The 27,305-nt window shown below is 62.2% G+C and overlaps 1 protein-coding gene and 1 long non-coding RNA gene across 3 annotated transcripts in view; one reads left to right on the forward strand and one right to left on the reverse strand.

Annotated features, from left to right (window-relative positions):
• PKD1L1 (polycystin 1 like 1, transient receptor potential channel interacting) overlaps positions 1-16,042 on the reverse strand; it is a 79,952-nt gene extending 63,910 nt beyond the window's left edge. The window contains exons 1-13 of the mRNA XM_077848511.1: positions 16,036-16,042; positions 15,930-15,961; positions 15,780-15,840; positions 14,888-14,976; positions 12,061-12,149; positions 11,770-11,890; positions 11,095-11,291; positions 10,006-10,289; positions 6,996-7,169; positions 5,618-5,737; positions 4,968-5,136; positions 4,267-4,506; positions 2,939-3,071 (exon numbers count right to left, since the gene is read on the reverse strand). Coding sequence (XP_077704637.1) covers positions 2,939-3,071; positions 4,267-4,506; positions 4,968-5,136; positions 5,618-5,737; positions 6,996-7,169; positions 10,006-10,289; positions 11,095-11,291; positions 11,770-11,890; positions 12,061-12,149; positions 14,888-14,976; positions 15,780-15,840; positions 15,930-15,961; positions 16,036-16,042 — 1,716 coding nt within the window. The remainder of the gene's footprint in view (positions 1-2,938; positions 3,072-4,266; positions 4,507-4,967; positions 5,137-5,617; positions 5,738-6,995; positions 7,170-10,005; positions 10,290-11,094; positions 11,292-11,769; positions 11,891-12,060; positions 12,150-14,887; positions 14,977-15,779; positions 15,841-15,929; positions 15,962-16,035) is intronic.
• Positions 16,043-16,060: 18 nt separating this feature from the next.
• On the forward strand, positions 16,061-25,846 carry LOC144285080 (uncharacterized). Of its 2 annotated transcripts, none has more exons than XR_013353536.1 (5): positions 16,061-16,365; positions 16,694-16,775; positions 20,582-22,422; positions 22,691-22,829; positions 23,803-25,846. It is a non-coding gene; the product is annotated as an uncharacterized LOC144285080 (long non-coding RNA). The 2 variants fall into 2 exon arrangements; XR_013353535.1 differs by having other exon boundaries at positions 20,582-22,416.
• The last annotated feature ends 1,459 nt before the right edge of the window (positions 25,847-27,305 follow it).

Consider the following 27,305-nt stretch of genomic DNA (forward strand, 5'->3'; position numbering starts at 1 on the left):
ACAGCGTCTTGAGGATATATTCTAAGGGCCAAAGAACGAACCACAGATAAATCTGAAAACTCACAAAGAGGTTTCACTTCTGATATTGTTACTTTGAAAACATTTCCCATATATATTAGGAAAAGTGCTAATAATTAATGATGTTGATGTTATAGACGCAGAGCTTTTAATAGGAGAGAATTCAAGCATAAAATGTCTCAAAAACATGTAAATTCTGCATACGTAATGTTTCTGGATGGGAAACAGCAGGTGAAATCATGGCCTACTTTATGCTGAATGTGTGACTCCCTGCCATGTGCTCTACGGAGCTGGCACACGATGACGCCCCAGGAACACCGAGCACCCCCTGCACCAGATTTCCACCCCCCGTCACCCTATGCGAAAGCCTGGGGCTCCGTCGAGAGATGCCACTTCCAGGCGAAGGCAGCTGCCCGTGGGCACGGCAGGAGCTTTCCAAGACCAGTCGGGGAGGCAGAAGGCCCGAGCCCAGAGCGAACCCGACGGGCCCCAGACAGGCCACCCCGAGCCTTTCACAGACCATGTCTGCAATGACGGAAGAGCTAACACGACGTCGATCACGCGGAGAATCAGCGGCCCCTGCCCCCGTCCTCCCACGAAGCCCCCACAGCTCAGCTGTCACCATCAGAAGAGGCCGGTGCTCACCCTCCCTCTCCGAAGGCTGAGAATTAAGGGAAAGATTCCAGCGCTATTTTCTCGCTTTTTTGAACTAACAATATTTTAGGGAAATTACAGATCTAGCTGATGAAGAAAAGCTTTTTTTTCCCCTATTCTCTCTCTATTTTTTTTAAATAAGAAATCTTTGTGCATCCCACATCAAACAATTGCATTAAGAAATTCTGGAGACAGAGCAGTGGGATAATGAGCTAGGGTTAGGTTACCTTTAGAGATCACTGCCGGAGCACCTGGGGGCTCAACAGTTGAGCATCTGCCTTCCACTCAGCTCAGGGCATGACCCCGGGGTCCTGAGATCGAGTCTCGCATCGGGCTCCCCGCAGGGAGCCTGCTTCTCCCCTGCCTGTGTCTCTGCCTCTTTTTTTTCTCCAGGAACAGGATGGAGGGTGGAGGATGGAGGAGGACTGAGGGCTGCGGGATGGAGGGAGGAGGACTGAGGGCCCAGGGATGAGGGCCGAGGGCGGAGGAGGGCTGAGGGCTGAGGGGTCAGGGTGGAAGGTGGAGGGTGGAGGATGGAGGAGGGAGGAGGGAGGAGGTGCGGAAGGGATGAGTGTGGAGGGTGGAGGGTAGAGGGTGGAGGATGGAGGATGGAGGATGACCGAGGGCCCAGGGGTAAGGGATGAAGGTGGAGGTGGGATGAGGTTGGAGGGGGGGATGAGGAATGACCATGGAGGATGAAGGAGGGCTGAGGGATGAAGGGTGAGGGTGGAAGGTGGAGGGTGGAGGATGTAGGGTGGAGGATGGAGGAGGACTGAGGGCTGCGGGATGGAGGGAGGAGGACTGAGGGCCCAGGGATGAGAGAGGAGGGTGCAGGAGGGATGAGGAACGAGGGTGGAGGGTGGAGGATGGAAGAGGGCTGAGGCCCAGGGGTGAGGGATAAGGGTGGAGGAGGGATGAGGACCAAGGGATGAAGACTTTGCCCCACTGGCAGGACCCCCCTCGGGGTAGACAGTGAGCACACAAGCTCCCCTGCAGGACTTGTTAATGAAAAACTCCCACAAAAGTGGAGAAAAGGGTAAACTTCTAGGAGGAGTTGGGAAGTGGGATTTTAAGAAATACGCGATTCCTTCTAGGTGGGAATCGACCTTTGGCCTTCCTGCCGTGTGAGACACAGGAGCGCGCTCTTGCTGCATTTTAGGTGATTCTCTCTTTTCCTTTATCCTTTTAGAAAATGTGTCCAAGAAAAACAAAATAAAGAAAAAAATGGACTCATCGGTGTTGTTTCCTTTGCTTCAAATGTGAAAAACCCCTAAGTACCTCTTTTTAGACCAGAACCCGGGTCGCACAGCCAGTACCGTGTGGACCTGGGGCTGCGGATGCCTCCCTGGACCAGGCTCATGGAGGAGAAGCCCCGAGCCCTGGGTGCACCCACGGTCAGGATTTAGGCCCAGACCCCTGTCGCCCTGGCTCTGGCCGCTTCCAGTCTCCACACTGGGGTCCCCCGGAACGCTTTGTCCCTCTCCCCGACTCAGCCCACCGCCCATGCAGAATGCCGACCACGTGGGTGCGTGCTGGCCTAGCGGCGCCTGCGTCTCGCCCATGGGTGGCCGTCACGTCCCGCAGGACCCACGTGCCAGGACCACCAGGGCCTTGCCCTAGGGACGCTCTGTGTGTCCCCCCGGTCTCCACGCCCGACCCCACACCCCGGTCAGAGGCCCAGCAGGTGTCTCTGGGGCCGGAGAGCCACAGAACTCACGGGCGAATGCAGCAGCGCCTCGGGCCGTGGGTTGCCTGTGTCACTGGGCACTTCGGCCCCAGGGAGGGAAATCCGCTCCAACCCGGAGGCTCGAAGGAACAGAAGAAGCAGAAAGCTGCCCGGTGCTTCCTAAGCCCTGGTAAGCGCTTGGGAAGGAGCGACCGTGTCCCTGGGTGTTGACATCACGTGAATCCAAACATCCCTTTCTCCTGAAAATGCTCACATCTTCTCGCAGCCATGCCTTAGTGATTGATTGATTTGGGAGACAGAGTCCCCACTGCCCAGGGAGCCCCACGTGGAGCTCAAACCCAGGACCCTGAGAAGGCAGGCTCAACTGACTGAGCCCCGCAGACACCCCTGCACAAGCAACCTCTCCAAGCCCCTGAGAGCAGGCACACGGGGGCCAGGATGGGCCCTCCCTCGGCCGAGGCACCAGGCCCCAGAAGCCCCGAGACGCGCCCTCCACGTCCGCTGCAGCAGCTCCAGGTGCCAGAGCTCCTCTCCGCCCCCGGTTCCCCATGCCGCGATGACCACCAGGCCTGGCCCTACCTGCACCTTCCCCGGCCCCATGTTCTTCACGGGGGGCGGCTGGCATGGCTCCCGCACGACAAACAGCTGCTTTGCCAGGGAGACAGCACTGACGTCGTTGAAGGCTCGGACCTGGACGGTGAACTGTCCTTCCCTGGAAGGGCCGCAGCCATGGGAGTGAACACATGCGGCCTGGCAGACGTCTGCCGCTCCCTCTTCCTCCAGAACACCCTCCACCCGCGTGAGGACAGGACTCGACGGACTGACAGCGCATCCGTGAGGACAAATGTCCACGTGGGCCACCTGCCGTGCAGGGCGGGGGGAGCCAGGTGCCCGGCTCCCAGACCGATGTCACCCGCTGACGGAGAAGTAGCCGTTCGCGTGGAGACCCCCGGCAGCCACGGCCTGGCCCCTCTACGTGCCATGGGCTGACCTCCATGCGATGGGCACCGCGGGCCCCCGACCGGGATGTCTGGGCACGGTATTCCTACCCAGCTCCCCGACCCACAGGGCCGGAGCCCCCTGCCTTCGCGGTGTCAGTATGGAACACATACTGTTCGGGGTCCTGCTCGGGGTGCCGGGGGTCGGGGAGCCTGGGGAGCTAGACAACAGGTAGGGCGCGGGGCAGAAGCACACTGCCAGGAGCCTGGGCCGGGTGCCCATCGGGTGGGCCCACCTGGGCACTGTTGCCCACTCCTTTGCTATGTGAACACCCACCTCCAGAGGAGAAGGCACCGGTACATCGAGAGCTAGCGACGCGGCCCTTCGGGTATGTCCTTGCGCACGGCAAGGCCAGGGGCTCTTGAGTAAGTCCTGCCCGGAGGAAGGACTGCCACCTGTCCCTGCTGCTGCTGGTGCCCCAGCGTCGTGCCAGCCGAGGCTCAGCTCCACCCGGAGGCCTCCCTGGCCTCAGCACCTGGGCACCCGTGCCAGGGCGAGCCCTGCAGCGCACACCCCTGGCCTCCCTTGGGCACGCCTGCCTCCCCCCAGCGGTCCCGCTATGCCGGGGCGTCCATAATGCTCCAGTCCTTCTCCAAACAGGAGGCGCTCACTCATGCTGGACACTCTCGGGAGGATGGTGAGCCCCTGGTGGTCCTACCTCTTGTCTCCCCGCCCTACCCGTGCATCTGGCACTGAGGGGGTCAGTTTTCCTTCCTGCCATGCCCGGGCCCCAGGCCGGGAGCTCCTGGAGAGCAGGGGGTTCATCTGAGTCTTCCCAGTATCCATCAACTGCATGTGCTGCTAGGTGAGCTGTGCAGAGCTGGGGCTCACGTCTCCAGCACCACCCGCAGGGCTGCACCTGCACCTGCGCCTGCACCTGCGCCTGCACCTGCGCCTGCACAGCTCACCTTTGGTAGGTGTGATGGGCAGAGCTGCCCCCCGGGCCCACGGTGCCGTCCCCAAAGTCCCACAGGAAAGCCACGTTGGTGCCAAAGTTGAGTCTGCACGTGAAGGTGACGCTGGCATTCAGCAGAGCTGAGAGGGGAGACACCAGCCGGTTGGCGACGATTCTCCTCTGCGTCCTGATGCGGCGGGGCTCCGAGGCCACCCTGCCCAGCCTGCTGGCCGCCTGCACCGTCACGCTGTACCTGCAGTGAGAACCATGGACAGGGCCGGGGGGTGACAAGAGCGGGTCAGAGAGGTCAGAGGTAGGGAGCGGCCCTCTCACCCCAGAGAAGGGCAGGGGGTGCCTTTCATCCACAGAAAAGGGCCTCCCCGACCCCGTGGTTCCCGCTTACCGGGACAGGTGGCAGGGACGCTGGGCCCACCCCTGTCATCGTGTCAGTCACTGGCAGAGCAGCAGGGTCAGCACTGTGACCCCTGCTTGGATGGGGATTGATTTAGGTGGAGGGGGTTGGATCTGAACCCAGGACCGCTTGGTTCCAAAGCCCCAGGCCCGCCCCTAGTTCAGGCAGAGGGACCTCCTCGTCCTATAACATTGAATGTGAGTCCCCCCTACTCGCCAAAGCGCTCCAGAGATCATCCTAGGGCAGCCGGGGGACCAACACATGACTAGGCCGCCAGCCCGTCACCACCCTCGTTCACTCACCACTGGGGGATGCTGAGTCTTCTCTTAATGCTCCTGGATGTTGTCCTCAGGGCTGGACCTTCTCCAAAGGACCACACGAACTCCAAGGGGGCCGTTTCCTCCGTGACAGCCAGGAAAGTGATGTCGATGTCAGTGGCAAACATGGTTCCGTTTGTGTAGACAGAGACGGCTGTGAGAGCAGGGGAGGCACAGAGCTTTGGCGTGGAGGGCGGGGGCCGTCCAGGGACTCAGCATCCTCACCTCCTGTGCCCTGGGGCCGGGAGCGGGATCCCCAGCCTGCCCACCCGCACGTACGGCTGCGATGACAGCCCAGCTGGGTGGTTCTGGCTGCAGACCAAAGGCCACCAAAGCCACAGCTCATCAAGTGACAGGGCCAATGCACAAGCATCCCCGTGACTTCTCCTTGAAAGGCCATGGGACAGGCCCGGGGGCTTGCAGAGGGGTCCTGCTCCTGGACCCACCCCATGCCTTCAGGTCGGAGGCGCCACGCGTGTGGCTTCTAGAAAGCCCTAGAACGACCTGCAGGTGAACACAGGGCTGCTTCAAGGGCAAATATGAATCTCAGCAGAGCGAGTCACAGATTCCGGGGCGTGCCGGGGCCCCCGTGACCTCGACGGACCCAGCAGTGCAGGGTCAGAGTGGAGACGTACGCTGCATCCGATACTGGACAGTCACGCTGGGCCAAGCCTGGCCACCGGCCACACAGCTCTGACATGTGAAGGACACGTTACATGGGGGACCGGCTGCAAAGTGATGTGTGACAACGGTGCCTGAACAGAAGACAGAACGAAACCTGTGCAAGGGCCCTGCAGTCGCTCCTTCGTCTCTCGCGGCGGGTGACCAGTGTCTCCCATCCGTTGCGTTCCCTCTCTGAACCCCAAGGTCCTGCTGGGTCCCCGAGGGCTGTCGTGCAGGGAAGACTCCCAACAGCTCACCCATCTTTATGGGGAAAGGAGGCGGATCTCCTCTTTTTTTTTTTTTTTTCCCAAGTACTGCTGTTCTGTGCACTTTCTCCATTTATAGCGAGAAAATGCTCATTTATAACAGTGATAAGAGTCAGTGGGTGTTTCGTTCATTGGTGCTTTGGAATTTCTGCAAAATAAGTATCCCATGACTCAGTGATGTCATCCCACTAAGAGAACCTGAAGCTTCATCGTGGCTGCGACGCGGCAGTGACCGCGGGCGGAAGCTTGTGTTTGATTTGCACGGGACTCCCCGCTTTCCTGCCTGTGCCCGAGCTTCCGCCTCCCACTGCCGGCACAGAACCCAAGGGCAGCGGCTAAAATACCCTCCCAGCCGTGCTTTCTGACTTCTCGGACAGGAGGCTCCGGGAGACCGACTGCCTGCGAAGTGTGCGTCAGTGCGTGGAACGAGCTGCGTGGAGCCTCCGGACACGGCCCCCAGCGCCTTCCCCTCTCCCAGTCCTGGGAAGTGAAGCCCGTAACCCCGTCCCTCAGACCAAGCACTCGGGTGCTCCTTCCTTCCACCGCTGCGGATATCCAGCTGGGGTTCTCCGTCAGCCCCGCCGGCCCCCGAGGCGGGTTCCTCTCTATGATGCTGAGCACAAGGGGGGCCCCTCATGGTTGCTGTGGGGCCTGATGCAGTGATACGTGAGCGGAGCCCCCAGCGCCCCGTGAGTGCTCCTCCATCCCCGGTGCCCGCCAGCCGAGCTGCGCTCTGTGCTTGGTCTGGACCCAGTCCCCAGGGTCCGTGGGGACCCCCTTAGAGCTTCCTCATCCTGCAGCCACACCCCCCGAATCCCCCGGGCCCTGGCCACGCCCAGGAGAGGCCACCCCAGCTCCTGCTCTTCAGATGCACACCCGAGGCCCTTGCTAGGCGGCCAATCCCAGGACCAGGATGTCACACGACTTCACCCTCACATGCCCCTCAGGGCACAGGACCAGGCAATGATCGTGTCCCGGATGAGGCAGGTAGGCGAGCGCGCATCTGAGCTGAGAATCACTACGGCCTGGACGCTCACCGCCAGCAGGCCGGTGTGGGCCCTCAGACTCCGGATGGGTCGCTTACTTTTCTGATCCGCGTGGGAGCCAGCAAAGACCAGAAGCTCATCCCTGCGGATGCTGCTAGAATTCATGAACACTGACATGGTCGCGGGGCCCATCTCCACGTAATAAGGCCCGAGCTCCCTTCCGGGTCCACAAAGGTCGTTGTAAATAAGTGCCTTGAGCGCATAGACTCCTTCTGGAAAAGGAAGCAAGAATGGCCGGGTGGTGAGCCGTTACCAGCGGTGAGGCTGCTGGGAACCGACACGGCGGAGGTGGCCCTGTCTCGCGGGGGGCCACTCTGCGGGCCGGGGCCAGGCACATGACGCTGGCAGGGTGCAGCATCTCTGTGATGCTCCACGGTCCCGAGCGTCTGATAATTCTTGTTCACAAAGGGCGCCGCGTTCTGACATTGCCCTGGGCCCGAGGGGATGCAGTCGTGCACACTCACGAGGCTGGAACACACCCTGGCCGTGCCGCAGCGAGGCGGACTGCCGTGGCTGTGACCATCACAACACGCATGCGACACGCGCACACAACGCCCTTCTATGACGTGGGGGGTGCCACGAGGGGTGGGGTGAGCCGGCTGGCAGGAGCGAGGGAGACCCCAGCTCGCGAAACACACCACGCTTAGGACGGGAAGTTCAGTACCAAGTCATAACCCACGAAGGACACCACCCACGGGAAAAGATCTCTGGGATTTCATGTGAAAGAATCAGGAGCTTCCATGACACAAGACCACAGGGCAGAAATGCAAGAAAGGAGGACGACATTGCAAAGAGAATCACAGGAAGCAGAAGCGACAGAGCAGGACAGGAGGCATTTGGAGCCGAAGCGAGGGGCGTGAGCAGATGAAATGAGCGGACTCGAGACACAAAGGCCCCCAGCGTGTGCGTGGCCTGTCTCCCAGAGAGAGAGTGGAAATGCCAGCAAGGACGCGTATTTCAAGACATAATTAAAAAAAAACAAATCTTTGCTGAAATGAAGGAAGATGAACCGTGTCTCCCTACTGGAAAGGCGCACCGCGGGCCGGAGAGAGTGGACTCGGGGCCACCAGCACTGAGGCTCAAGCCCGGAAAGCTACGGGATCCCAAGTATAATCACTTTGAGCCACACAAAAGCATCAAGTCAGCTCTAAGGAGGAAAAGGGAAGCGACCGCAGGGCCCCCCAGCAGGGACGTGTGGAGGATCGCGCGGACGGCTCCCGAAGCACGGAGGACTCCGCCGTGCACCTGCACTCGGTCCACACGTCACAGGTGGGTGAGAGCCGTGCAAGGTGCACCAGGGCCGCACTAGAGCGGAGCAGCTCCGCTCCTCGAGACGGGAACACGCGACCACGGCCAGAAGCTGTCGTTGAAGGACAGCACCTCTGAGAACCGTGAGAAGTGACGATCTTATTCCCTGCATCTTCCTGATGCATTTGTTACAAAAGACCATCTGGTAACGACTGCCCCAAACACAGGAAGGCTCTTGGCACTCACCCCACATGCTAGCGGGTGGCCTGACTAGTCACGGCACGGACACGCGTCACCCAGGGAAACAGGGACTGGGGAGCAGCACACGGCGGGATGCTCAGGTTACGCATCCGGGGAGCGCCTGTGGGAAGCACAGGCACGAGGACGCGGACGGCCAGGATCAGCCCCGACAACAGCGCGGGGAGCAGGGAGCAGGGAGCCTGACAAGGGACTTGATCCCGGGACCCCAGGACCCTGACCTGAGCTGAAGGCAGATACTTCACTCACTGAGCCCCCAGGTGCCCCAAACACCGGTTCTTTAACTAAACCAATGAAAAAAGTGGAGAAAGCACATCATTAGTCAGCTCTAAGCCCAATGTGGGGCTTGACTCAGGACGCCATGGTCAAGAACCACGTGCTCCACTGAATAAACCAGCGAGGTGCCCCATGTCTCCGGATATTAAAAAAAAAAAAAAAAAAAAAAAATCCTGGGACACGTGGAGTGTGAGTGCCTGGCTCTTGATGTCAGCTCCGGTCGTGGCCTCAGGGTCCTGGAGTCGAGCCTGTCACAGAGTCTCTCCCTCTGTCCCTCCCCCTGCTCATGCTCCCTCTCTGTCTCTTTCAAATCAATTAAGTAAGAAAGTCAGTCCTGATAAAAGGGGAAAGATGAGAAGTTCCTCAACATCCGGCAAGTTCTATCAACCTCAAAGCTGGTACCAACTGCAGTGGGCGCCACTGAAGTGTCTCAAGACGAAGCCGCCGCCGACCATGGTCAGCCGCAGCCCCGCTGAGCAGGGACACAAGGAAAGGACAGTGGCAGGTGGGGGCTTGGTGACGGCGTGTCCCGATCCGTGGCGCTGAGGGCCGCCGTGCACCTGGAGGGCAGGCTCGGCCGCCAGGACCCCGTGTGTGGACGCGGGCGGCGGCGGGGAGCGGGGCCGGGTGCTGCCCTCGGCCGGGATCCTGCTCGTAGGGCGCACGGGGCATCGCGGAGGTAGAAGCGGCGTCGCCCGAGGTAGGAGTCGCACCTTTGAGAACGAACCACGCTCAAAACATGATGTAAAACAATGAACGGAAAGCCGTGAGCTGCGGCTGGAGAGCAGGGAAGGGTCCGGATTCGCCCCCGCCCCCGCCCCCGCCGGCGGCCCTGGGCCCGGGGCCTTGTCCAAGCAAGTGGCTCCAGCACCGAGATGCCCGGACTAAGACGTTTGGCGCCACTTGGCCGGAACGCAAGCGTTGGACATTTCATGCAAGTGACGAAGCGTGCAAGGTGCGTGCGTGCGATTCTCAGCGGAGATCAAGCCCTCCCTGTGGCGGAGTCACGTGGCTCCGCAGGCGCGTGGCCTCAGCACACCCCCTGCCCCCCGGACTGGGGGTGCACCCCAGGGCCCCTGGTGGGAGTGAGCGAGGAAGGGCATATGGGGAGCGGTGTGGCGCAGGCTCCTGAGACATCTCAACCCGGCAGGCGCCGCGGGGCTGCGGGGGGTCTCCTGCCCGCCCCAGGGTGGCCGGCGCTCCCTCTGGGGTCTGCCTCCCTGCGCCGCGCACCCGTGTTCTGATCCTCCCCGCTGAGCCCCCTACCTTTCCTGAACTGGTGGTAGGCGGTGACTGCGATTCCCCGGGACACATTGTAGATCGTCACCTGGACCCCGGAGCTGTCCCCGAAATCCACCCGTAGACACAGAGCTGCCTTGGGAGATGCCCGGACCCGGAAGCCCAGACTCAGAGGGGCCCAAGCGTCCGTGTCGGGGAAGCCATGGTCGGCGGCATCCAGCGCATCAGGAGGACTGTGCATGGACATGGCTCCGGGGTGACAGCAAGTCGGGGGATGAGGCCAGGATGCTGAGCCACCGTGGCCGAGGGAGCTGTGGGGAGAGGCAGGACAGCTTCAGGGAGTACAGGGGTGCGGCCCGCAGGGGCAGAGGCAGGAGGGGGGCCGCCCGCCCCAAAAGCAAGCGTGGCAGGACTTGATGGCGGGGCTACTCTCCCTGGTGCCCAACGTGGGGTCCCGGGGCCCGTGGCGCCAGCATCATGTGGGCACTGGCGCCAAGTGCAAGGCAGGCCAGGAGCCCACGGGGACACTGACGGCCGCCAACATCTCAGAGCCACTGCTCTGGCCCTTAGTCCCAGCAGCCGCGGAAGCCCCTGCCTCGTCGCTGAAGTGAGGCCCACACGTGTGTCCCTCGGATGTTTCTGAGGAAACGCTCAACACGGATGGCGCCACTTCCCACAGCTGGGGCGGCGGCTGCCAGCTCGCAGGACGTCTTGGGTGATCATCGTTTGCCTCGGTGGCTGGGCCCGTAAACCAGGGCAGAAAGCCCGCCAAGTGCAGAGAGAAAACTCTGACAACGTGGAAATGTCGAGGTGCCAGTGCCCACGTCCTCGCTCCCTGTGGTGTCCCTGCCCTGCCGTGCGCCCCGCGCGCCTGCCAGGAACACGCAGTCATCACAGCTCCAGGCTGGGCGGCTGGAGGACCGATCCGAGACACAAAGCACCCGCAGTAGCGTGGGCTCCGGTGGGAAGCAGTGGCCGGCTGCGCAGTCGGGCTCCCAGGGGCCTAGGCACTGGCCACACACACAACCACCACGAGTGACGTGGCCAGCTCACCAGCCGTGGCTCCGGGATCGGGGTGCAGGGTGGAAGCCGGCCTCCCCGCCACCCTCACCCTACCTTCTGGGCAAGGTGGGAGGATGTGCAGTCGGAGAGCTGGTCGGGGCGGACACAGCCGGCCTCACGGGGACCCCCGGGGACGCAGCGGTCGAGGCGACGTCAGTCCCTGGAAGCACGTCTGAGGCCACATCATCTGCAGACGGGCAGGAGGGGATCCGCACCCTCAGGCGGCAGGGCCCTGCCGGGGGACAGCTGCGCTGCAATTCAAGAAGTGGAGGAGGGGTTGCGACAGGGCCGAGGCCAGGGTCGGCACTGGTTTCTGCACCGTCAGGAAGCCCTGGGGCCCAGCGGGGCTGAGGCTCCCTCCTCCGGGGCTGCAGGTGCAGGGGGCCTGTGCGCTGCAGATGGGCTGTGGGGGCGCCAAGGGAGATCAGCAGCCAGCACCAGGAGCTTGGGGGCTGCTGTCGTCCCCCGATCATACTGCTCCCCGGCTCAGCTGCTCTGCATGAGCACGTTTACAGGGTCAGCTACACACCAGAGCGCCCAGCCGGGCCGTGGTGCTCCTGCAGACGTCAACGATGCGGTGTCCTTGGTCCTTTACGGAGGCCCCGAGTCATGGCCTGCTCTCGGGCCGCCCAAGCAGCATCCTGGGAACGGGCCTCAGCCATGGGCTCCAGGGCCACCTGACCCCAGTGGCGCTCTGGCCACGCTCACCCGTGCCGGGCGGGCACCCACCTGGAGAAGGCCACAGGGCACACTGCTCCCTGGCCCGACCGCACATTTCCGTGGGCGACAGGGGTCCGGGCCACTGCTGTTCCAGAAGCTCGTGATTGTGACGGAAGGTCCCCAGGATTCTCTGAAGATGAAGGGGGAAAGGCGCAGGACAGGGGGGCTGGTGGCACTCGCGGCTCACGTGGCCCGTGGGCCCAGGACTGCCTCCCCAGACGGCACTCCTGAGCGCACCCCGGCCCAGGCGGGTCCCCGGAGGCCCGTATGCAGGGGCTCCGAGGGGGCTCACTGACATACCTGTCGGTGTGGTCGCCCGGGTCCGAAGCGGCCTGCGACCTCCTGCTGGTGGCACTTAGTGGTGCTCTGCTGGTGGCTTTCACAATGTCCTGCGAGTGGGACAAACAGTGCTAGTTTGAGAGCTGCTCACAAAACCCCAGTACATTTGGGAAAGTAAGACTGTTTCATTCACAGGATGGCAGCTGGCCCCGCTGGGCCGCAGAGCCCCGGCACCAGATAAAGCAGGCTAGCCTCCCGTCCCCACGGGGCCACGTCCTTGGGGCCACGGGGGGCAAGCTGGAGGGCAGGGGGTGGGTGGGAGGCAGGGAGGTCAGTCGGGGTCTTCCGACCTGGGCCTTTGCATGTCCCTCTGAAGGGCGCAGGGGTGTGGGCACCAGAGGGCACAGCCTGGCCACTGTTTTGGAAGCACCGGCCTGGCTGCCACACTGGAAGCATCTGCAGGAGACTAGGATCCCAAAGTGGATACTCTGAACTGGCTCTCAATTCAGACACTGGATTGGCTCTACCGACTCGAGCAGCTCTGTTTCCAGCACTGCCGTGGCCACGGAGCAGCCCCGGTACCCCTGAGGGAACCCGCACAGAGGCAGGGCTCCGTAGGACGTTTCTGTCCAGCCGAACACCACACGTCTCCCTTGATTTATGACGGGGCTGTGTCCAGATGGACCCATCGTAAGTCAAAAATACTGTTAAGTGGCAAATGCATTTGACACTCCCAACCTCCCGAACGTCAGAACTCAGCTTGGCCTGCCTCAAATGTGCGCAGGGCACTTCCAGGAGCCTACGCCGGGCAAAACCCTCACATACGAAGCCTATTTTAAACTAAAGTGCTGACTCCCTCCTGTAACGGATTGGAATGCTGTGCAGACAGGAGGAAACGGAGTAGCTGTGTGGGCACAGAAGGGCCGTCGGGGCATCGGCTGCGGACACTTGCGACCGCGAACCTGCCTGGGAGCTGCTACCCAGCACCCGCGAGAGGATGAACTGCACGTCGCCAGCAATGGGAAGGGATCTCCATTCAAAGCTCCAAGTACGTTTTCTACTGAACGTGTATTATTTTCATGACATCGTCGAAAAGTTGTAAGATGAGCGATCGTCAAGTCAGGACTGTCTGTGCAAGACCGTGCTGCTCCTAAGTGTGCTGGACAGAGTGGGGAAAGGAAGGATGAGCTCAGGGATTCAAGGGTCTCTCTCGGCCCCACGGAGTGCCCTACCTCCTGGAGCCGCGGGGCAGGGCCTGCGAACCAGGGGACAATGCCAAGGGCCTGAGTGGGTGCAGGCAGGGCACCTGGAGGGGACCCGACCTTGAGGCCGTCACCCACCTCGGCTGTGCCCTACAGCTGTGGCTTCCGCGACAAAATCCAGCCCCTGAGACAAACAGGAGGGAGCAGCTGGCAGTGGAGGTGGAGGGTGCGTCACAACTCTCCGGGGCGGCCACCGCCTCGTCCCACATGCACAAGCCCCCAGCGCCCCCAACAGTGCTCCCCTATGCGTGTGTGCCTTAAAGGAGCCAGCACCCTCGGGTGGAGGAGGGTCCACGCGTTAGCTGGTGCTCGACATCCGTTTCAGCGTCAGTGGTTTCAGCCAATGATGAACAAGGGCCCATCCCCTCTGGGGGACCCACTCATGGGCACTCGTGGGACTGCCCACGTGCACCCCCCTCCTGCTCTGAGGGCCGGGCTAGGCGCTCACCCCCCAGAGGAAGGCGCCTCGAGGGCCTGAAAAGGCTGCAGAGCAGGCCGACAGACGCCTGGCCCCGCTGCCCTCCACTGCCCCCATCCCCTCTGGAGGATAGGAAACCCGCGCTAAGGCAGCCCCTCTCCTGAGCCCTGGCAGGTGCTGTGAGCCGTGAGCACCCAGAGGCAATGGGACGGGGGCAGGGATGAAGCCCCGGGCCCTGTCCCCAAGGATCCCCCGCGACCACCAGCCCCGGGGCCTCCCTCCCATGAGCACTCCTGTCGCGGAGACCGCTCACCCCGCACACCCCACTGCTCCTTCCTCACCTCTGCCCTCCGCCCACCACCACGCACATTCCATTCCGCCCTCTATCAGCGCCCTGCAGCTTCACGTCTTGCCCATAAAGCCCTGCAGCTTCACGTCTTGCCCATAAAGCCTCCCCCAAGCTCCCCGGCACCTGGGTTGGCACCTGGGTCGGCATCGCTGCTCCCGGGAGGCGGCCTACCCTCCCCGCCAGGCCTCACAGCCCAGGCACCCAGCTGGGGCAGGGAGTGCTCACCTTCAACCAGCAGGACTGAGGACAAGCAGGAGCCCAGGACACGCGTATCCCACGGGCCGGGGGGGCAAGGCCAGGCCCACGGATGCCCAGCGAGCGTCGGCAATGCTAGGGTCACAGGGACGCTAGTGCCAGGCGTCCTAGCATCCAGCCGGGGGGGCAGCTCTCAAGCACCCTCCAGACGGAGAATTCAGGAGAACCCCACCCGCTGTCCTCGGGTCCTCCCACAGCCGCTGATGCCGCTGCCGAAAGGAAACCACAGCCGACCCAGGAAAATGCAGCTGCAGCTAAGGAAATTTGGGAAGCGATATTCTAGAAACGTGGTCAACTTGCTGAAGATACGTCATTCGAGCAAGTACCGACAGACCACAGAGTAATCCAGCAGGTGCAGCTCTGAACGCTGCCCGCCTCTGAGCAGCGTGAGATGCGCAGGAACGTCCGGTGCATGGCAGGGCGGCCTCCTACCGTGGCTCGCCCGAGAAGGCCCGGCTGCCCGTCTCTCCCCAGAGCGTGGGTCTCGGCGATCATTCACCCGCCACGCTCTCCACCGGACCCGAAGGGTTTTCTGGGGGGGACTAGGGCTGGGGACACAATGACCTGTTCAAACGGCCGTGCTGATGCTGAGCCCGAGACAGCGAAGAACAACAGGGAAGCAGATGGGGAGGCCTCCGGCTGCTGGGGCTGGCCTGCAAGACGGGACCACGTGGGGGGCGATGGCCACCCTCCTCCCGTGACCCCAGGGCCGCCCGCACCTGCGCCCCCAAGGCTGCGGGAGGCAGTGCTGACTACCTGACAGACGTTACTAAAAGCCCCAAATATTTTACCTGGCAGTCACAAAAACATAATTCCCATCGGGGAACAGTTTTTCAGAGAACGGGGCATCCTGAGAACAGAAAGCGCCAAGCTAGCTCTTATGTTCTGAGCCGAGACAGTGGGTGCCTTCCCCTCCTCAAAGACCCGGGATTCACCAGGGGTCGGGGCAGGGTGAGGACGCGGCTCAGCCCCCCAGCGCGTCCCGTCCTGTCACTCTAAACTCAAGATCTCCAGGTCTGTTTGCCGAAAATCACCCCCAATCTGCCAGCTGAACTATAGGAGTGCGTTTTATGATCTTAACCACCCCTAAGATTCACTTGGGGTAAGGAGCTGTACTTACTCATTTGTGTTTGTTCTAGGAAAACCAATTTGGTTATCAACTTTTTATGTAACATTTAATCTACCAACTGTGATCTTTTATGGCTCCCAGACCCAACTCTGGAATGGGGGGGTGGGATCCTCCCTGCAACATCAAGCAATGCTTTTTTTTTTTTTTTTTTTTTAATTTTTGTTTTAACACCAAGCAATTCTCAGATACCAGCAAGAATTCAACTGACTTCTGGCACCTTCTGCCCAAGGCAGCGTCAGACCCCGCAGGTGACGGCCTTGGGTCCCCCCACACTTCAGGCCCTAGCCGTGAGCCCCAGGCTGTTCCCTCTGCTTCTGACCTACCTACCACTACAGACGGCAGGTTCCAACACTCTCCTCCTTAGGAGGAAGCCCACAGCCACCTTCACCTGGAAGGGATGTGATAAAGGATGCGAGTCTAGGGCCAGACGGGAGGGAGCGGCGCCTGGAGCTCCCACGCCCCACGGGGCCCACCGACCCCAGTCTGCACGTGAGCACCTGCCCCGGGAGCTCTGTGATCCCAGGTCAGTTCCCCTGGCAACCGGCGCCCCCAGCCCTGGGGAGGGTTCCAAAGTCTCCATAACAAAACATAACAAAAGACACCCCCTGGCCCTTTACTGCCAGCAAGTCCTAGGGTCCCCAGAGCTGTGCGCCACTAGCCCTGGACCATGACCGCACCCACGTGGGAAGTTCAGCGTGGGCGTCCCCACAACCAAATGTGCATTTCTTCTAAATCCCAATGTGGCAGGTGACTTTTACCAAATGGGGTGTAGTCGGCTCCACCGGCCTATCCTCCTCAAGTCAGGCCTGCCCTCCTTCCCGGGCAGCAAAAGCATTTTACAAAACGAAGAGTCTGGAGTTTGCCCAACGCGATACTACACAAACGCCTCCTCATCGAAGCCGCCAGGGCCCTGGTTTGTAGCCCCAGGTGGCCATGGGGGGGTGCGGGGGGGCTCCAGGGAGCAGGGCCCTGGGGGGCGGCAGGAGGTCCAAGGCCTCGGGGACGCAAGCCTGAATACACACCCTCCGCCTGTGCAGACCGCAGAGCCCCCTGAGGAGGATGGGTCACCGAGCAGGTGCCGATGGGGTGGGCAGCCCACAGCCCCAGGGCAGCAGGGGTCTGGGAATGCAGCCCCACGTGAACCCCTGGCCACCCCTGCTCCCAGATCATCACAAGGGCACCTTGGCTGACAGCCTTTCTCGTTAACCTGGAAACCCCCCCAACTTTGAACTTTCCTAAAGTGGCGCGTGAGCCTCAAAGAGCTCCCGACAGGAGCAGGCTGGACAGGGAGATCCGTTAATCCTCAGACACAAATGCCCTGAGGTACTGTGTGCACAACTGGGGACGTCTGTGGGGAATATGGGAACACCTGTGAGGAGTACTGGGGACCCCCGTGACAAGTACTATGGACCCCTATGAGGAAGGAGTACTGAGGACCCCATGAGGAGTACTGGGGAGCCCATGAGGAGTACTGAGGACCCCATGAGGAGTCCTGGGGTTCCTATGAGGAGTACTGAGGACCCCATGAGGAGTACTGAGGACCCCCATGAGGAGTACTGGGGACCCCATGAGGAGTACTGGGGACCCCATGAGGAGTACTGAGGACCCCATGAGGAGTCCTGGGGATCCTATGAGTACTGAGGACCCCATGAGGAGTACTGAGGACCCCCATGAGGAGTACTGGGGACCCCATGAGGAGTACTTGGGATCCCATGAGGAGTACTGAGGACCCCATGAGGAGTACTGGGGAGCCCATGAGGAGTACTGAGGACCCCCTGAGGAGTACTAGGGAGCCCATGAGGAGTACTGAGGACCCCATGAGGAGTCCTGGGGATCCTATGAGGAGTACTGAGGACCCCATGAGGAGTCCTGGGGAGCCCATGAGGAGTACTGAGGACCCCCTGAGGAGTACTGAGGACCCCATGAGGAGTACTGGGGATCCCATGAGGAGTACTGAGGACCCCATGAGGAGTACTGGGGAGCCCATGAGGAGTACTGAGGACCCCCTGAGGAGTACTAGGGAGCCCATGAGGAGTACTGAGGACCCCATGAGGAGTCCTGGGGATCCTATGAGGAGTACTGAGGACCCCATGAGGAGTCCTGGGGAGCCCATGAGGAGTACTGAGGACCCCCTGAGGAGTACTGAGGACCCCATGAGGAGTACTGGGGATCCCATGAGGAGTACTGAGGACCCCATGAGGAGTACTGAGAACCCCATGGGGAGTACTGGGGAGTACTGAGGACCCCCACAAGTACTGGAAGTTGAGCTGCAGGATAATTTCTGCCAGGGGTGGAGAGGTTCCAGAAGCCTCCACAGGACTGGCTCCCTCGTATCAGGACCAGGACGCACAATCTGGCCTGACCGCACTTGTGCACGCGGAGTCGGAGCTCTTCCTTCGCAGCAGTGTCACGCGCAGGCAGCTCTGTTCTTGGGACCCTGCCCCCCAATTACCCCCGCAGCTCACTAACACTCTGCCTTGCTCCTCGAGCCACCGAGACACCTGTCCCTCCCCTCCATCCCCCCCGCTGTCGGCTGTTCTGATGGCCACACACAGACGCCTTTGCTCCGACGCCCGGCAGTCCAGTCTTATTAACCAAGGCCTTCCAAGAGCTCCTCGATGCCCCAAAATAGGATTTCCGTTCCCTGGGCCGCTGGAAGCCTTGCCGGCGTGGGAGCCCCCGGGGTGCAGGCCGCCCGCACTCATGCCTCTGGTCTGCACCCCGGCTTCCCACAGCAGATTCGGGCTTTGCAAGTGAACCGGGCCTCAGGGACGCAGCACCAGGCTGAAAGCAAGTGTGATCCGCTCCTGCCGGACTAGGCAGGCTTTCCCGGGCTGCACGGGCCATGCCTGCATCTTCTGGAAGCAAAGCTCGAGCTCCCCAGACACGTGGGGGTGGCTGCTCTCAGGACGTACCTGGTCCCAGGACGCCAGTGGGGGCGGGTTCTCCAGAACCTGGGCTTCTTCCCCAAATGTCAATGCACCTGGAGGATGGCTCACCTTCGCGGGGCTCGTAAAAGGCACAGGATTAGCGTGGAGCTCTAGGGAAAAAGGGAAAAATAAGGCCTGAAGACCAGGAGAGAGGGGATCCCAGGAGCCGTGAGCAGAAGTCCACCCAGGTGAACAGCCCTCCCGGGCAGGTCACGGCGCCGGTGCCCGTGGGACCCGCCTCTGAGAGGGCCGTGTCTGCGCCTGGTGTGGCTTCTGACTCACTAGTGAGGTGTCTCGGAGATAAGTCCGCGCTAGGCGATGCCGGGAGCCCCGAGGACGGAGCCCACGCTCCCACCTGGCCCGGAGGGCTGTCCTCCCTCTTCCGGGGCTTCTCCATCAGGAACATGGGACACAAAGCGGGGGAGCCCCAGCCCTAAAGTCTGGGCGAGGATTTGCTGGGCAAACGTGAAGACCAATAAGATGCGCCAAAGTCTCAAAGCCAGGACGTTCCCACACAAAGCCTCCCTCCGGAGGCCCCCGCCCCGCCCCTGGCACGGCCAGGCCAGCTTCCACCTGCCTCGGCTGATGGGGGTTAGACGGAACATGCATCCGAAGGAAAGCCACAGGCCGCAAAGGGGACCCTCCGCCACGTCGGCAAACCAGGGCTCCGCACGTAAACTGACCATCTTCCAGCCTCGCCCAGAAACCCCCAGTGAGGAATTTCTGGGTGAGCATTTCCCCCCGAAAGGGAGGTGGGGAGACCCACTAGTGAGACCTGTTTCCCCCCGAAAGGGAGGTGGGGAGACCCACTAGTGAGACCTCTGCTCTTCCCCTCAGGGAAGGTGACCTTGCCTGGAACAAGCCTTTCTTTTCTCTTCCTATAATTTCCGTGTCCTGCCTTCCTGTAAAAATCTTCCATTTTGCACAACTCCCGAGAGCGTAACTCTACCTGCCGAAGCATGAATTGAACTTACTCAGTGGATTTTTTTTTAAGTGATCTCTACGCCCAACATAGGGCTCGAACTCACAACCCCGATACCAAGAGTCGCCGCTCCACTGACCGAGCCAGCCAGGCGCCCTGGAAGTTTGATTTTTTTTTTTTTTTAAGATTTTATTTATTTATTCCTGAGAGGCAGAAACACAGGCAGAGGGAGAAGCAGGCTCCCTGCGGGGAGCCCGATGCGGGACTCGATTCCGGGACCCCGGGGTCACGCCCTGCGCCGAAGGCAGCCTCTCAACAACCAAGCCACCCAGGCATCCCTGGAAGTTTGATTTTTAAGAATTGCACACGGTTTAAAGCCGTAGAAGCTGGTGCCGGTTTGAGGGTGTTGGTGATGCCCTTTTCTCTAGTCCTGGAGATGCTGGCAAAGGTGCGGCCCCCGGGCAGGTCCCCAGGGCGGTGCCCAGATGCACAGGTAGGAAGAGGCGGTGCTCTAGTTGGATTCCCTCGGGCTCCTCCCACACCCAGCTCTGCTCCAGGGGCTGCCGCAGCCTCTCCTGGAGGCCAGAAGCCAGGATCCCCAGGACCAGCCCTCCCCAGCACCGCCCAGCCCGTGACACTGGCCTCCGCCTCCCCCAACCCAGGACGACGTCCAGCCTGATTTAAATATTTTGAGTCAACACCACTGGATTCGAATCATGCCAATAAAAGGTGACCCAAATTAACCCACAACCATGTTCCCGAGGGTCCTTTAAAATAATGCTGTGAGTGTGGCAACCTGCCACCCATGGAGCAATATGCCAACCTGGGTATGAGGTGACTCCCCAACTAATATGTCCCCGGAAATGTCTGCGAATGAGCTAGGGTGATAAAGCGACTTCTGTTCTCTGAAAGCAAGCGAGTCCCAGAGTTGCTGCGCTCAGGCTATGAGAAGGAAACGCAGTGGAAATGTCCCGGGCAGCAAAAATTATATGAAAAAATCTTGAAGACACGTGGTCACAGAATCACATCAACAGAAATCGCTAGGGGAGAAATGGGCTGGATGAGGGACATCATTCCCCATGACCTTCACAGAGGAATGGGAGCGCTGCTTTGGCCTTGGGTTCAGTCCAGATGCAGAACCCACCCCACACGTGCGCCTCCTGGCGTCTGCAGGCCGGGTGCACCGGGTGGGTGGGAGCCGGGTGGGAGCTCAGATACGCCTCCCCTGCAAAGGAACACTGGAAATTAAGCAACCCTGTGGGATTTCTATTTTCTAGGATCAATAATGGACATCCCGTCCTGCGTTGGTGCAAGGAAACCTCAGCCCTGTGGCCGTGAAGCAGCCCCCGTAACCTGGGCACCCTGTCTCCTAGCTCCGGGGTGGCCCCCAGACTCGGGGGTTCTCAAGGTGCAGCCCCTGCACAAGCAGCAGCCCCCAGGGCCCCTGAGGCATAATGGCTGGGGCAGCCCCAGGATCTCAGTGAGCCCCCGGGGGGCCGATACCCTGGAGTGAGGAGACTCCAGGAGGGGTGGTGGGAAGGCTCTGGGCCACACGGGGCTTCCAAAGCCGAAAGCCTCGCTGACGGGCAAGCCTGGGGCCAGCTGCCGAGTGTTTTCATTCCCTGCCCTCACCTGGCCACAGGGTTAGGATGGCCCCTCTGGAGGTGGCGCCACCGGGCCCTCGGGGGCCAGCTGTCTTCCCAGGCCCTCAAGGAGCACCCCGCCCGAGGCCGAAGCCCCTGCGCCCCTGGCTCCTGCAGGGTGGGAGTCGGCCACGGGTGCCGCAGGAAGTCCCATGGTTTTAGTCACAGCCACCCTAGGCCCACTCTTCCCTCCGGGTCTGTGTGCCCCGCATCCAGTAGACAAGCACGTCGGGGCCACACACGGACGTAAGCACGGGGCCAGTTCTCAAATCATGACTTGAAACGGATTCCTCGTCTGACTGTTAAGTAAGCTCTCTGGCTTCATTCAGCTCGGGGAGCAGAGCAGGTCAGGCTCGCGCCCCCCTCCCCGTCATGCCCCCGTCCCCCGGCCACGTTCACCTCTCCGGGGACCTGACCCACGGGGAAGGGAAAGGCCGGACCAGTAGCGACGCGGTGCCAGGGGTCTTTCCCGTGTGCCCCCACCGCGGAGCAGGGCGGGGGCAGTGCAGCTACGCCCCAGGCCAGGTCAGGGAGACGGGGGAGAACAAGCAGCTTGGCCTGGCTTGACCTTGAAGGTGATGTTTCCAGCGCCAACCGTCCACGGCGCCTTCCCACATTCCCCGAGGGCGCCCACCGAGCTCAGGACGTGGCTCTGGGGCCCTGCGTACAGCGGTGGTACGTGACCCTCGGGGCTCCCTGGGCCCACCGACCTCTGCTCTGCTGCCCAGTGGGGGCTGGGGGAGGCACTGTTCACCCCCCTACACGCTCTGGCCTCTCGGGGCCAGGGGCACCCACGCCTGTGTCCAGGGGGCCGCCAGCCACCCAGAAAGATCCATGTGCAGTGACTCAAATAGGCCTGAACCGAGGTGTGGAGTCCGGGTCTTGAGCAGACGAGGGGCGCCCTTCAGGGTACCAGGCTGCGGTGTGTCCGGCGGGTGTGAACCCCGCCCCGAGGCTGGGCTCGCCTCCCCGCGAGGATGCACGCACACACGCAGGCTCGCCAGCGGGTCTCCTACCTCCGGGTGTGCCTGTGAGGCCGGGCAGCCTCCTGCTGAGAGAGACGCGGTCTTCTCAAAACTGTCTTCTGGAGGCGAGGGCGCAGCCGGGGCCGCCCGGGGCCGCCGAGCACCCTCTGCAGAACGGGGGCTGACGGGGGGACAGTCTGGGCTGGGGCCTCTGCCAGCCGCCCCATGAGCCATCCCAGCGTCTCCCTCCCAGCCTCAGCCTCACGGGCTCCCACAGGCCAGGGCCATGAGGAGTGAAAGCACGGGCAAGAGACCAGCTGGAATCGCACACATCACAGGGCACAGCTACAGGCATTTCTGCAGGGCCAGGGGCAGGTCACATGGGCAAGGCCCCTGGGACCCCAGGCCTGCCCCCACCCGAGGCCAGAGCCAAGAGCTGCGCCTGGACGACGTGTGACGGCAGCAGCCCTCCTGAGCAGTGCTCTCAGGGTGCAGACCACGCAGGTGCAGGTGCCCGACGAGGCAAAAACCCTTTCTACTGCAAACAATGGGGTGGGGTGTAGAGAGGATGATGTAAACGTGGGAGAGACTCACCCGGCCCGGGGGCCCCCACCTGGCTCTGGCCACGCTCCCAGAAGATGTGTTCCTGAAGCTGCCCCCCACTCCCCGTGGGACGGCACTGCTCACACTCCAGGGAGGGACAGGGTTCCTGTGCACCCGGGGGTGCCGACGGGCACCTCAGTATTTCCAGCACCAAGAACGAGACTTTCCTCTCCAGGGCCAGGTGGGCCCAGCTGAGCCCAGGAAGGACCCCGATGCTCCCCCACACTTGCCGGCACCTTCTTCTTTCCCTGAGACTGGGGGACGCAGAGCACTGGAGGGACTCAGGACACCCTCCTCAGGGCCACGGCTTCATGGTAGGTGGTATGGGGGGCACTACCTGGGGCTCAGCCCCATCAAGGGAAACCTGCACCTAAGTCGCTAAGACCCCCATGTGAACAGACCCATCAGGGGGAGGGCGGGGACCCCCATGTGAACAGACGCACCAGGGGGAGGGTGGGGACCTGCCATGTGAAGAGACCCACCAGGGGAGGGCAGGAACCGACCCCTCATGTGAACAGATTCATCAGGGGGGGAGGCAGGGACCCCCCATGTGAACAGACCCAGCAGGGGAGGGCGGGGACCCCCATGTGAACATATGCATCAGGGGGAAGCAGGGACCTCCCATGTGAACAGACCCAGCAGGGGAGGGCGGGGACCCCCATGTGAACAGATGCATCAGGGGGAGGGCGGGGACCCCCCATGTGAACAGACCCAGCAGGGGAGGGCGGGGACCCCCATGTGAACAGATGCATCAGGGGGAGGGCGGGGACCCCCCATGTGAACAGACCCAGCAGGGGAGGGCGGGGACCCCCATGTGAACATATGCATCAGGGGGAAGCAGGGACCTCCCATGTGAACAGACCCAGCAGGGGAGGGCGGGGACCCCCATGTGAACAGATGCATCAGGGGGAGGGCGGGGACCCCCCATGTGAACAGACCCAGCAGGGGAGGGCGGGGACCCCCATGTGAACAGATGCATCAGGGGGAGGGCGGGGACCCCCCATGTGAACAGACCCAGCAGGGGAGGGCGGGGACCCCCATGTGAACATATGCATCAGGGGGAAGCAGGGACCTCCCATGTGAACAGACCCACCAGGGTGAGGGTGGGGACCCCCATGTGAACAGACCCACCAGGGGGAGGGTGGGGACCCCCATGTGAACAGATGCAGGGGAGGGCAGAGGAATCCCCCTGGCAGGCCTGGAGGGGGAGCTGTTCTGCCTTCTCTGTCCTGGGGCTTGTCCTTAGAGGCCACTGCCACCGTGTGCTCTGGGCATGTCCCCACTCAGGTCCTCCGGGGGCAGCAGCTCCCCCTGCGCCACCTCCCAGGTAAGGCTACGCAGCACAGACCCTCCGGGGACGCCTGGGCCTCTGTGGCTGTAAGGGGACCTCAGGTCCAGGGGGCTCAGACGTGTCCACACGCCGCGGGCTCACACAGGCACTTACGGAGCGCACGCGCACACACGCAGACACAGGCACTCCCGCCTCTGCATACTCGCAGACACGCCAGCACACACACTGAGGACAGGCACACAGTGGAAGGCCAGCTCGGCGCTGGGGTGGGCACAACAGCCAGGAGACCTCCCGTGCCTCCACGGACAGCCGCCGCGGCTGTGACTCCACTGCTTCGGACACAGGGCTCGGTACTGTGCCAAGGGGCCCTGCGTCGGTGGAATTTCTCACAAGATCCAGAGGTGTAGGTAAAAAGTGACGGTGACATCCCCAAGCCCTGTTTCCCATCCTTCTGGGGACAAAGAGGTGGTCCTGCAGAGTGACACAGGGACCACCAAGTGCCAACGGCAAGGCTCCGGGAGCTGCTGGGAGCTATTTGGGATCAAAGCAGAGTGAGGTGATAACAGCCAGAAAACCAGGTGATGGCCGCAGCGGGCAGCGTGGGGACACAGCGAGGAACTGGCCCCCCGGAACCAGCTGCTCCCGTAAACAGGCGGTAACAAGACAGGCTCAGGGAGCCGAGGCCCAGCCTGCTCCTGGCGAGCTCCGGCTGAGGACAGGGATCCCGTTCACCCTCAAAGCCCCCTGGGGGGTGGCAGGTGCGACAGTGGGGTCACGTGCACTTTCCGGAGAGGCCAGGTGTGAGGAGGGGCAGGGGCGGCCTGTCCTGCACAGGCCCCTAGGACGCGGGGCACACGCAGGCCCCAGTGGCCACCTCCGCACACCTTGCTGACCCTGGGCCCGGGGCAGGGCGCATGGACCGTGGAACTCCCAGGGCCACGGGGCCCAGCACGACGCACACGGGTGTGCAGAGGGGCAACTGGAACGAGGCCTGTGCTCCTGCCCCACGCTCCACGGGGACCCTCGGCACCGGCCTGCCCTGCGCCCCCTGCACCCCTGCATGCCTCAGCTGCACACCCCCCTTCCCAGGGCTGGTCCGAGTCCTCCCAGGGCAAGTCTCTTTTTTTTTTCTTAATCTTTATCAGTTCCCTTAATTATGTCCACGTTCTAACTGAATTGGGATTTTACAAGAGTTAGTTTTACTCTGTTTCACCCAGGAGACTAGACCACTTGGGGTGAGCCCTGGGAGTAGACTGGGGGGGCTGCATGTCCTGGGGGGGTGCTGGGTGCCGCACGCTGTGGCAGGAGCTCGTTCCTGGGGTGGGGGGGCTCGGAGGACGACCCAGGAGCCCGCAGGTCCCACTGAGGCAGCGCTCTGAGCCTGTGATTTCCAGGTGCAGGTGAGTAAACAGACCCCGAGGCCCTGGGGGGTCAGGCCTCAGCCGGTGCTCAGCACACACGGCCGCACTCGGCCTCCCAGCCCGCGGCTTCTCCCAGCAGGAAAGTGTGTACTTTCCACTCCACCAGTCACGGCCTTCACACGAGCTGTGCACACAGGAGGGATCCGCGGCAATCAAACACCCGCCGGGTGGACAAACAAAACCCCTCTCCAGAGCCCTACAGCTGCCTCTGCGACCCCTGGTCACCGTCCTGGCGAATGTGACGGCCCACTTCTGAGCCCCACCCCCACCCCGAGCTGGCATGGCACCTGCAGTCAGGGCCATCTCCTCCCGTGGGGCCTCGGGGCCCCGGCTGACGCTGCAGGCACAGGACTAACCCAGCACACTGGGACACAGGAGGGGGCCAGCGGGGGCCCCGCACAGCAGCAGTGTCCCTGTGCTGTCCCTCGTGCCAGCTGTGGCCACCTGGGGCCCCTTGAGCCCATTCAGGTATGTGGATCCAGCACCTCCATCCTGTTAGCCACGTTTCCAGGGTCAGTGTGGGCCTGGGGCCACCACCGTGCCGCTCATGAGGACGCAGAGACGCCACAGAGGTGACAGTGTTGGAGGAGCTTCTCAGGCTGCTTTCCGTGCAGACGCTGTGGACAGAATCGGTTGGTGGTTCCCGTTGGTACTGCCACGGAGGCCCGTGGGGAGCCACCAGGAGTCCCCAGGACGGCTCTGCCCAGTCCTGGAGGCGTTTCCCACAGCTTCCCTGCGCCAGGACTGAGCCCCCAGGAGGGTCTTCTGGGACGCAAGGCACCTGAGGCAGCCGTCCAACCCTCCTTGGTTCTTGCCAAACTTCAATGAACAAAAGCCACCTCTTCAGACTTGTTTTTTAACCACAAACTCCGTGTTTCGGATCTAACGCCCGACGCACAGGGCAGCACGGTGCGCACACCTTCCGGCGGCACGTGCATCAGTCACACGGAGGCAAACAGCCGGACACTGCGGGGTCACCTTCCTGGGCTGTTAGCACAGCCCTTGCTCCCCCGCACCTCACGGAGCTCAGCTGGGTGCACGCGCAGCAGGCCGGCACCCGCGTTCACACCGGACGCTCTACCGCGCCTTTCTGATCCCCAAGGTCCCCACGGCCTGGGCGCAGTGCCCGCCTGTGGGTGCCCCCTGCCGCACGAGCATCACAGCGGCGGGGGGCGGTAATTACACTGCAGCAAAGGTGAGGGAGGTGCGGAGATCCCGGGGGACGTGCACTCACCTTCGTTCCAGGTGTCCCCAGGAAGCGGCTGCAGCAAGCACAGCAGAGGCACTGCTTGCACGAGCACCCTCCAGCCCAGCTCCCCGCAGACGGCGCCCATGGGGCCTCTTGCTCACACCCCAAACCCTGGCACCTCCGATGGGCCTGCAGTGGCGACAGCCGTCCTGTGGCCTGTCCCGTGTCCCAGCGGGGACAGCGAGCCCAGCCCTTAGCACCTTGCCAACCAGCCAATCGTGAGTGTGTTGGGTGGGGGAGCTCAGGTCTCACCCACCCATTCCCCCGCCCCTCCCTCTCCATCCCCCCACCTCCTCCCTCCCCCCCCAAGGCCTGGAGCAGCCTCCCCTCAAAGGCGCCTCCTACATGGTGGGAACACACAGGGGCAAGTGTAGCTCCAGCCAGGGAGGTACCCTGGTAACGGGGAGTGACACGGGGCAGGCGCCCTGCACTCCCAGGGGAGGGCCAGCACGGGACACCTGCATGGGACACCTGCACGGCCCTCTGCCGGCTACTCCTGCTGCTGGAGGAGCAACCGTCCCAACACTCACTGTCTCAGCTTCAGGGAAGTTGAGTGTCCACAGATGAGCATTGAAACACCCTCATAGGGGACCATAAGGGATCCCAAACACCTGGGGTGCTCTGGCCACTTGGGCACAGGGCCTCCCTCCTGGTATCCTGATCCTTTCCTTCGCCTCCTCCTTCCCCGCCCCCCTCCATCCCCCCCCCCCCCCCAATCTTCTCCTCTCCTTCTGCAAAGTTACAGGGAGCAATCCCACCAGCAGGACACAGATCATCACAGAAGTCATCATTCAGCCCTGAAGACTCCAGTGATCACTTTGATTTTTCT

This window comes from Canis aureus, chromosome 15, assembly GCF_053574225.1.
Source record: "Canis aureus isolate CA01 chromosome 15, VMU_Caureus_v.1.0, whole genome shotgun sequence".
Taxonomy (NCBI): domain Eukaryota; kingdom Metazoa; phylum Chordata; class Mammalia; order Carnivora; family Canidae; genus Canis; species Canis aureus.